The sequence below is a fragment of the Balaenoptera physalus genome, assembly GCF_965194825.1.
Source record: "Balaenoptera physalus genome assembly, chromosome: 16".
In the NCBI taxonomy this organism is placed as follows: domain Eukaryota; kingdom Metazoa; phylum Chordata; class Mammalia; order Artiodactyla; family Balaenopteridae; genus Balaenoptera; species Balaenoptera physalus.
Window position 1 is genome coordinate 72,526,528 of NC_138898.1, and position 11,036 is coordinate 72,537,563.

Genomic DNA, 11,036 nt, shown 5'->3' on the forward strand with positions numbered 1-11,036 from the left:
TTAAGTTTTCTTTGTCCATTTTTTTCTTTTAGTGGTCTGCAAGTTGTATATAATACTTCTATTCTTATTTTTATTCTTAATTGTTAACACACATATTTAAACTTATAATGTCCTAAATGCAGTTTCTCAATACCTGTAAACTCCTGAGGAATAAGACAAGACTCCTGGCATATTGCAATTTTATAGTCTTTTTCCCAACCCCATCTCTTTATGACTTAAGTCCCTCTTCCCCTGCCCAGCTTTTCTTTTTGTTCTTTCACCACTGTTTGTTATGCCCCATTCATTCATTTTGTTGTTGTTTTGCGGAGTGTATATTCTCTATTACTTCTTTTGTGGGAAGTAAATTTTCCAAGTTCTTATATTCTGGAAATGTCTTTATTTTGTACTTTCACTTGAATGCTAGTTTGGCTATGTATGGGGTTTTAGGTTCAAACGACTTTTTCTAAACCTTTGAAGACATTGCTCCATTGTATTCTAGAATTCAAAGTTGCAGGCGAGAAATCTGACGTTAAAATTATTTTTGTTCCTTTGTCAGTAATCTTTCTCCTCTTCTCTTCCTGCCACTGCTGGACACATCCTCACAATGATCTCAGAGCCTTGATAATCCTCACCATTAGTTGTTTTTTTCATTCATATCTATTGACACTTGATAGTTTCTTTCAATTTAATAACTCAAATTCTTCTTAATCTTTAGAGGACTTCCTTCTGTTTTCTTTAATTACACATTCTTTACCATTCTCTCTGTTCTTTCCTGAATATCCTTCTATATGGATGTTAGAATTTTGGGATCTATCCTACAGTTTTGTATCGTTTCCTTTATTTTTTCTTGCTTTTTTGCCGAATTCTGGGAAAATCACTCAATTTAGACTTCCAGTTTGCTAAGTTCCTCTTTAGCTGTCTCCATTCTATATCAGCCCAACCACTGAGTTTCCAATTTGGGCAGCCATATTTTTCATTTCCTGACCTTTGTTTTTCTTTGACTCTTTGTTTTGTTTCAAAATGAAAGTGGGCTTATTTTCCCTGATTATATAATTAATATGTACTCATTGTCAACATTTCAAACAATACAGATGTAAGATTGTAAGTGAAAAGAATCTGTAGTCCTACTACCCAAAGATAACGATCAGTGACATGTTTTGGCCACTGCTCATGTATTTCTCTCAGCAGTCACAGATGTACAGGCACAGAGAGGGACCACCCCCCCCCCACAACACAAACACACTGTTTGACACAAATGTCTTCATACAAAGCATATATTATTTATAAAATACAGTAAATACTAAAACAGAAAGGGGAGAAAGCAAAGGAGAAAGAAATTGGCCCCTTTGGAACTCTTTTTTTTACACCACGAGGGTTTAAAATGTTTTTATTATAGAAAATATACATAAAAGTAGAGAGATTAGTATAATGAATCCTCCTGTGTCCATCAGCCAGGTTAAATAATGATCAGTCAAGACTAATTTTTTTTCCCCTCTATAACCCTGCCCTTTCTATCTCCTTTATGTCACACTGAATTATTTTGAATAGAATCACCTTATCCATAAAGATTATAGGATGTATTCTTAGAGGTAAGTATTCTTTAACAAAAATAATCATAATACCATTATTACATCAAAAATTATAATTCCCTAATATCAATAACAATGATTCTCTCATACCATCAAAAAGTGAATATTTCCACTTTTCTGATTGTCTCATAATTTTTAAAAACTATTAGTTTGTTTAAATTAGGATCCAAACAAGGTCTACATATTGCATTTAGTTGATATGTTTCTTAAATCTCTTTGAATGTATGTCTCTCCTCTGCCCTGCCACTTTCCTCTTGCAGTTTTCCATTTTTGTTTGTATGTTGTTGTTGTTTTGAGCAGTTTTAGTCATATAGAAAACCTGATTGGAAAATGCAGAGTTTCCATATACTCCCTCAACCCCATTTCCACCCTAGTTCCTCCAATTATTAACATTTGCAAGTGAAATAAATCAGAAAGAGAAAGAGAAATACCATATGAACTCACTTATATGTGGAATCTAAAACAAAAACAAAACCAAACCAAAAACAAAAAGCAAACTTGTAGATACAGAGAACAGATTGGTGGTTGCCAGAGGTGGGGGTGGGGAGTGAGTGAAATGGGTGAAAGTGGTCAAAATAGATATGTTCTGGGGATGTAATATATAGCGAGGTGATTATAGTAAATAGTACTGTAGTGTATATTTGAAAGTTGCTAAGAGAGTAGATAAAAGATCTTATTACAAAAAAATTATAACTATTTTTGGTGATGGATGTTGACTTACAGTGATGATCATTTTGCTATGGTCATATATATATATATATATATATAGAATCATTATGTTGTACACCTGAAACTAATATAATGTTATATCAATTATATCTCAATTAAAAAAATGAAGACAACTATATTCAATATCCTATGGCAAACCATAATGGAAAAGAATATTAAAAAAAAGAATGTAAAAAAATGAAATAGCGTGCCTTAGAGTCGTTAGGAGTATTAAATGAATTAATATATGTACAGCGCTTGTAAAGAATCTTGCATTAGTGTGGTACATTTGTTACAATTGATGAGCCGATAGTGATAGATCGTTATTAATTAAAAGCCATTGTTTATACTAGGGTTCACTTTTTCTTTTGTATATTCTCTAAATGCAGCCATCGCTACAGTATCATCCAGAAGAGGACAGATGCTCTCCTGTCCTCTTCCAGTTTATTTGTTGAAAAAACATCTTGTAGCTTACCCCATTCTTGTGTATTTAAATTTTTTTTTTCTCATTGCCTCTCTGTGGTGTCATTTAAAATGCGTCTCTGTCACTTGTAGTTGCGGTAAATTGGTAGTTGGGTGAAGATTCTTGAACCGATTCAGGTGTGATTATTTTGGCAGGAATACTTCACAGGTGGTAGGATTCTTCATAGTACTTTCATCAGCAGGCAGGTAGTGTCTTTTTCTGATGTTGGCAGCATTCATGATTGTTGCCCAGGTTCATTATATCACTAGTGGTAGCCCTGAGGTTTCCTGTTCTGTTTTCATTTACTGAGAATGTCCTTTAGAAAGATTCTGAGCGTGGTGCCCATCCTCCAGGAGCCCACAGTCTAGAGTTTATAAAAATAGATTTGAACAACAACAAAAAATAGTTTTACTTTGTATGTATTCTCTAATTGTCCCTCCCCCTAAGTAATATAGTCCCCAAATAGTGGAGCGTTTTAACGCATACAAATTCAAATATATGTATGTACACATTTGGTTTCAAACTGCTAAAGTGACAATGTAAACATGTAGCCTATTTCCTCCACTTAGTTGACGGTTGCTCCTGGGTGAGATGCAGGTGTGGGTCCACCGTTCCTGCTCACTCTTTTTCTACATGCCCTTCACATTACGCGCATCTCTCTAAGTGTGATTCTAGTGATTAAATGTACATACTTCTTAAGCGTTATGGACCTAAACACAAGCCAACAGCTTCCTCTGGTGCCCGATCTGAAAAACAACATTCTGTTCCAAAAGTAGTGGAAGATCATACAACTTAAGGGATCTTCAGGGGTGTGTAATCTTGAGCATACGTGATCTTTTGAACCCTAGTTAACTTTGCAAGCGAAGTAATTTGCAAGTTGTAACGTCGGTGTACCCAAGAGTTTGACTTCAATAAAAGACAAGGTGCAGAAGCTGAAGGCATTGTTTATTTTGGTATAAAGCCTTTACTTGTCGTGAAGTCCAGGTTTAACGATTTCTTCCTCTCTTCCCCTCCTTTCCTACTCTCCACTTTCCTTTTCCCCCACTCCTACCCTTATTTTCTCTTTTGCAGTCTGCTGTTTTGTCGTGCACAAGCGGTGCCATGAGTTTGTCACTTTCTCCTGCCCAGGCGCTGACAAGGGTCCAGCCTCTGATGTAAGTAACGGGCCCTGGTCACCTCTCTCTGTCCACAGTCAATGCATCCTTTTGGGTAACTGTGAGTATACTGAGACAAAAAAGTCAGGATGTCATGGTCCTATAGCCTCTGAGATGATTTTCATTTTAATGGGAAAGAACAAAACAAAAAACATTTTGAGAGGGGTGTGTGACTTCAAGAAACCAGCTAGTTTCCCTACTGTGATTCTGCAAAATGTCTTCATGTTTATGGCTGAGGTATGAGAGTGGTGGGCAGGGGCTAAATTTTTATGGCTACTATAAAAAGGTAGTTAGGATGGTACCTTATAGTGTACTTTTTAGCTCTTTGGTAGGGAATTTTTTGTACTAGGGCCCAAGAATTAGGAAGAAGTGAGCTTATCCTGCTACTGTGTACCCCAGAGTATGATTACTGCTGGTGCGACAAGGGATGCTTCTGGGTAAACCTGGCAATTTTTGTTTTGATCATTATGGATTTATTTTAATATGGATTGGAAAATGTGTCTAGTAGTGGTTTTGCATTTATGGTGGGGATATAAAATTTCCTATCTAGGTAAAGGTAGTTAGGTTAAACAAAAGATAAATTGACTCAAGGAAAATATTAAGTGAATGACAGTGTGAGTGCTATAAGGATATGGCAAAGTCTTGGTGCAAGTTTACCAAAAGTTTGGGGTACCATGTGGATTGCCTACCCAACAGGCATTCCTAGCCCCCACTCTTTTTCTGGCAGAGGCCACCTCTCATGCTAAAAGCTGAAGATGCCTGTTACTTGCTTTCCCAGGCTCCCTCGTAGCTAGTGAGTGAGCACGTGACCCAATTCTGCTCGGTGGGAACTGCGGGGAAGTCTGGGCAGGGCTTCTAGGAGGACTTTCCTTTCTGATAAGGGAAGACACTCCTTACTTTGTTCTGTTGGACATTTTTGTGGGAGGATATAATGCACGGAGTTGTGGCAACCCTTTGAGTCAATGAGGGAGACACGGCTGACATCCTGAGCATGGCAGGGTGGAAGAGTTGAAGGGACGGGGGTCATCGATGCCATTGGTGAGCTGCTGAGCCAACGCTGAGTCCTCTTATGCCCAGACTCTGTATGTGAGATAAGAAGCACCTCTTATTGGTAAAGTCTCACTGTTTGCGTTATTCTTTTCCATGCAACTGAAACTGTCCTGGACCTTCCACCATGCACACTCTTCCATTGGCCCAGTCATGAACTGCGTTCAGCGTACCCTCTGTGCAGCTGTCACCCCTGGTTCTCTTATTTTGTTCCTGCTTTGGTTCACCTTCCTGGAATTTTCCCCATTGGCTTTGTCTCCCACTGGTCCTGTCCTGGGTCCCTTAGACTTGACAGCTGACCTGAGGTTGCTTGAAGTGGGTGGTGATAACTACCTTCTGTTATTGCATATGTTCTTGCTGCCCTTCTATAAGTGGTCATCTGCCATTTTGCTGCAAATCAGGGGCATACCACGCACACTCTAGAGCTAATACTGAAGTTGCTTTGCTTGGAGACTGTGGCACTTGGGTTTAAAAACTCTAGGCAGCAGAGAACAACCAAAGCCCTCACAGGCTTGTTTCAGAGACAAAGATGGGACCATTCTTCATGTTGTCTCAGATCACACTCCCTGACCCTTTTAGTGCAATTCTATCTCTTGTCCCCAGGAAAGCAGGCAGGGAAGACTGGGGGGACAGCATGGCCCCATTATGCAGCTCTGAATGTTCATGCAGACCAAGGCTTGGCGCTCAAAGAGCAGCCAAGAGGATGGTGTTTCCCATATCCTGTCTTTATTCCTTGACTTTTTATGTTGCCTAAGATAGAAAGAGCTCAAACTGTTTTATGTGAAAAGGGAAATTTTGGTCCCTGAAACTGAAAAGCTCCAAGGGTAGACTGGCTTCAGACACAGTGAATCAAGGGGCCGAAATGAGGTCTTCAGGAATCTCTTTCTCCATGTCTTGGCCCAGCCTTCCTCTGTCCTGGTTTCTGTTTCAGGAAGATTTTTCTCCTAACGAGAGCATGGTGGCTGTGGTACCTTCAGTCGTAATGTCTTATCAGTGCTGCAGTTCCAATGACAAGAGCTAAAGTCTCATTGGACCCTGGGTCATATGTAACCAGAGGATGGTTATGCTGATTGGCAGGCCTGGTTATGTGCTTACTCCTGGCGAGGAGGGCCGGTGTGCCTACCCCATGATTTGAGAGTGGGGGAGAGGTGGTCCCTCAGAGGAAAACTAGAGAAGCAGTACTGTGTACTGGTTAAAATCATAGGCTATGGATGGAGCGTAGACATGTGTAACCTTGGGCAAAGTACTTAAATCCCTTGTGCTTTATATTGCTCAGCTGAAAATGAATAAAACCCTACCTTATAACTTTGCTAAGAGTACCTAGTATATACATATAAGACAGTGTCTGGTACGTATGTGAAGACGGTAATGACAGTGCTAATGAATTACAGTGAATACATGCTGGGCAGACAGCAAGGACAGATGTCTACCAAATACGTCTGAAGAATGAATGGGTCCTCTGCCTGCCACCTGGCAGTTGTCCTTCCTAGGAGTGTGTAGGCGCCGTAAGTTGTAGGAGACCCTGCTCTTTGTGAATGGAGCCATGCAGCCGTTCATTGCCTTGGGCATGGGGAGAGCAGGCAGTACTGCCTGCAGCCCGCATGCGTAGGATTTGGCAGCCTACCTGAAATGATTCTATCTCTGGACACAGTTCCAAGAAGGCCGGTTGGCACTGAGGATGATGAATTGGTCCAGACTCTTGAACTGGCTTGACTTGGTTCATTGACCTTTTTCTGTCCATGGTTGGAGACATGATTAAAGATCTGGCCACACTTCCTTGCCAACCTGGCCAGGCTCTCTGAGGCTCATGCAGGTATGGAGGAGTGCCTTCTTCCTTTGTGACCTTGGAGGAGCTGGCATGCAGCAAGCTCATGGAGTGGAAAAGCACAGTCTCCATCCTTGAAAAAGGAATGTGCTAGGTTTTGTCCTCTACGTTCTGCTATTCCAAATCCAGTCTGAGTCAGGGAATATTCTGGATATTAGTAGATCTTTGTGTGGTTGGCATCCTTCTAGGTCTCCATCATGGCATATTAGGCTACTTGAGGGAATTTTATGAATCAGGCTTTGTCCCAGTGAACCCAGCTACTGACCCAACCATTCAGTGCCCATGGGAACAGGCAATACATATGGGCACCCACCACTGGGGGACCTCAAAACACAGCAGAGTTCCTGGGTGGTACTTCTGGTCATCTATAGGCATCCTCCTGGTTCTTGGTCTCATCTGCTTGGAAACGCTCAATCCTGCTGTCTCTTGGACCTCTCAGGGAGACCAAGTCTCTGGTATTGCCATAAGCATTACATATGGACATTACAGTTACCCAGCACTTAAAATACTGACCACATACACAGTGTCCTGAGAGATATTCTCAGAACAAGAAAGAGAGGACTTGTCTCTGAGGGCTGGGACTAGGATGAGTCAAGTGAGGTACTTTTCTTGGGCACAAAAATTAAGGGATTCTCGCTTGTGTCTCTGGATGTCTGGTGGCTGGATGATCTAGGATGGCCCCATTCACATGACTGACAGTGAGCCGGTTGGTGGCCTGGGTGCCTTGGTTCTCCTCCACATGGCCTCTCATCCTCCAGCTGGCCAGCTCTGCCTTGTTCACATGAGGTTTCAGGGTTCCCAGAGTCCCAGTGCATCAGTGCTTTTTCAGCCTGTGGATCATGTTTGATAATGTACCACTGGATCAAGTAGTCTCATGGTCAAGCCCAAATTCAAGTGGTAAAGAAATAGACTTCAATCTTCATTGAGGGGAAAGAATCTCTGGTCAAACTACTGCAGGTCCTGTTGACCCAGGGGACCACTGTGGAACAGAATCCCTGGAGGCCACATCACACTGGACTTCATAAAAGACCTGTGGGTCTCACTGTAGTTCAGAGAGTCACAGATGGCCTCAGTAGGAGAACAGACCTCATTTATTGTCTGCCCCAGGTCCCTGGCTGACTTAGTGCCCTCCAGCTACAAATGGGACAATTTAAGAATCACACCCAGAGACAATGGTGGTTAAGAGTGTGGATTCTGAAGTCAGTCATACCTGAGTTCAGGTCCTGACTCTGCCAGTTACTCATGAGGTGACCTTGGGTGTGTCATTTTCCTTCTCTGTGGCTCAGTTTCCTTATCCATAAACTGGGATATTAGTACCAACCACATAGATTTGTTGTAATAAGTTTTAAGAAATCCTTAAAATGAAAAAGAGTTAACTACAACCACAACAAAGGGATTAACAACAAATAGATTAAAGAGTCATTGCATGAAAGTGTTAAGCACAAGTGTCCTTGTAAGCCCCTGGTGCAGGTAGCTGAGGGCATTTCATTGCTCTGCTTACTTCCCTAATCAGGGATATACTGATAATTCTGTCCATGCCTCCACCCAGATCATGCCCTTAGGACGTAATGACTGTTTCCATTTCCATTACTTTACACAAAACCTCAAATTCTATGGTGCAATGCTGAGAAAAGAACCTAGACTTTGGAGCCAGAAAACCTTGATGTCAAAATCCAGTGCTGACATTTATGGCTCCATTGATCTTGGTAAAATAATTTCAGTTCTGTGACCCTTAGTTTATATCTTTAAAATGGGGAAAATAGTACGTACGTCATAGTTTTTTTTTGGTGAGCATTCAATGAGAGTCTGCTTGAACCACATCCAGAATAGTGTCTGGCACAAAGAAGGCACTCAGTAAATGGTTTCTAAATTATTATTAATCCCTGGAGGAGTCTCTCCTACTCAAGAAGGGATGCAGGACCTGCCAAGGAATAATAGGTAATAGTAATAGCTAACTTTGTTGAGCAGAGGCTCTGTGCCAGGCAGTACAAAAGTACAAAAGGACTCTTTAGCTGGTTTGTCTGAAGATAATGTCTTCAACATTTTATGGTTTTAGAAATAATAATTTCTTATCATTCATATCAAGGTACTGAATAAAACTCACTGTTATGCCCTGTGCCCTCCTGATTCCATCACTAAATCAGTCAGTGAAAGACACGGGCAGTAACGTTGAGTGTATCCTTTTGTGTTTCTTAATCAAGTCTTATTTTATGAAGAAATATATTAAAAATGATAAATCATGTGTTAGATGTTGAAGATTTAATAAAAGGGAAATAAAAGAAAATTTTAAAAGAATGTTATATTTATACATTAAAAAGAATATGCATATAAATGCTAATGGGCTTGAAAATCTGGTTGCAATGGATGATTTTCTAGGAAATTTTAAATTGGCAATTTTGTCTCAAGAAGAAATTGAAAACCATAACAGGAGAATAATCAAGAGAGAAATGAGAACATTGCCCAAGAAGCTTTTCTTCTCCCAGAGCTCCAGAATAATAGACTTCATGGGTAAATTATTTTAAACTTTAGAAGAATGAAGGGTTTCTCTTCATTTTATTTTATTTTATTTTGATTTTCATAACAATGAGCCTTAAAATATCTTTGTTTCTTTTTTTTTTTTGACCTGCTTTACTTTTTTTATTGAAGTATATTTGATGTACAATATTATGTAAGTTACAGGTATACAATATAGTGCTTCACAATTTTAAAGGTTATGCTCCATTTACAGTTATTATAAAATATTGACTATATTCCCCTTGTTGTACAATATATCCTTGTGGCTTATTTTATACCTAATCTGTTCATTTTAAACTGTATCAAATTACAGAGAAAAAGTAAACCTTCACAATTTTAAAAAATTGAAAATGAGATAAATCCAACTCAAATCAGCACTAGGAAAAGAGATCGGCTCATGGAAAGGACATTGAGAAGGAGTAAGAGCTTCAGGGACAAGGGCCTCAGACACTGGAACTGAGGATCCAGTACTTGCAAGATGCTTTCTCATTATCAGCTGTATCAGTTAGCTTTGCTGTGTAACAAACCATTCCAAAGTTTAGTGGCTTCAAACAATAATCATTTATTGTTTCTCATGATTCTTTGGGCTGCTTTGGTCATTCTTCTGATCTGGGTCTATTCAGCGGATCACTGCTGAGCTCTCTCATGTGTTTGGTCAGCTAGTGACTTGGCTGGTGCAGGATCACCTTGGATAGCCTCAGGAACATGACTGACACTTGGCAGCCTGTTGGCTGGTACACTTCATTCCTCCTCCACGTGGTCTCTTTTCCTCCAGTAGGCAAGTTTAGGCTCTTTCACACACTGGTCTCAGGGTTCCAAGCACAGCAAGAGAGGGAAATCCCCAAAGCACAGGTGTTTTTCAAGCTTTTATTTGTGTCACAGTGGTTATGGCCAAGACCAGACTCAGAGGTGGAGAAATAGACTACACCTCTGGATGGGAGGGCCTGCAAAGTCACACTGCAGAGATGCGTACAGGAAGGGGAGATTTGTGGCCATTTTGTAGTCTACCACACTGGCCCTCGCCTGCTGTGCCAGCTGTCTTGTTTGTCCTTCCAGATCCTCTCTGCTTTCTCCCTGAGAGACTGATCTGTAAGGGCTGCATCCGTTGGGGTTCCCTTACCCTCTGACTCAAGGGGAGGGACTGATAGGAGATTGGAGGGTGAGCCCAGGGTATTTATCATGAAGTCTTCTTGGCTTTACTCTTTGAAGGTTGCTGCTCCTCTAAAGGCAGTCACCTCTACACAATTCTCTCCTTTTGGGTTCCAGGAGCTACTCTCTTGTCCCTTTGCTCTTAATTGCCCCCAGTTACTGCACTCTCCCTCATGGTTTCTCAACACCATGCCCACACCTTTCTAAATAGTCCTTTTATGAAATCTGCCCTAAACTCTCTTAATTTCAATATGCCATTTGTTTCCTGCTGGGACCCTGACTGATTTGTCCTTGCCTCATTTGTGCCTACTGTAGACAAGACATGTCTGTAAATATGTCTGTCAGCCTGGTTGTAGTTGACCCCAGGGAAAGATGGAAACCCTAGAGGAAGAAGTGGCCTTCTTTCTTCCTGCATTTATAATCAGTCTCAGGAAAAGGTTCTGATTGGTTGGTCCTCAGTTGTTAAGGGAATGAACTGTTTACAGTTTATCAGGCCTGGATCACGTGGCATCCCTATGGCTCAGAGAGCAATGTATGTTATAAGAAGAGGGGATGGGAAACTTTGAGGAGCTGACGAAATCAATAGCTGCCACAGTTTATTATTATAA

General features: G+C 40.7%; 1 protein-coding gene and 1 long non-coding RNA gene across 4 annotated transcripts in view; one reads left to right on the forward strand and one right to left on the reverse strand.

The window, feature by feature from the left end:
- The window catches only part of LOC309645684, a 594,963-nt gene that overhangs the window by 197,850 nt on the left and 386,077 nt on the right, over positions 1–11,036 (reverse strand). The window lies entirely within an intron of this gene.
- The window catches only part of PRKCB (protein kinase C beta), a 315,654-nt gene that overhangs the window by 127,792 nt on the left and 176,826 nt on the right, over positions 1–11,036 (forward strand). For all 3 annotated transcript variants that reach the window (XM_082431039.1, XM_082431040.1, XM_082431041.1), the window contains exon 3: positions 3,811–3,893. In XM_082431039.1, coding sequence (XP_082287165.1) covers positions 3,811–3,893 — 83 coding nt within the window. The remainder of the gene's footprint in view (positions 1–3,810; positions 3,894–11,036) is intronic.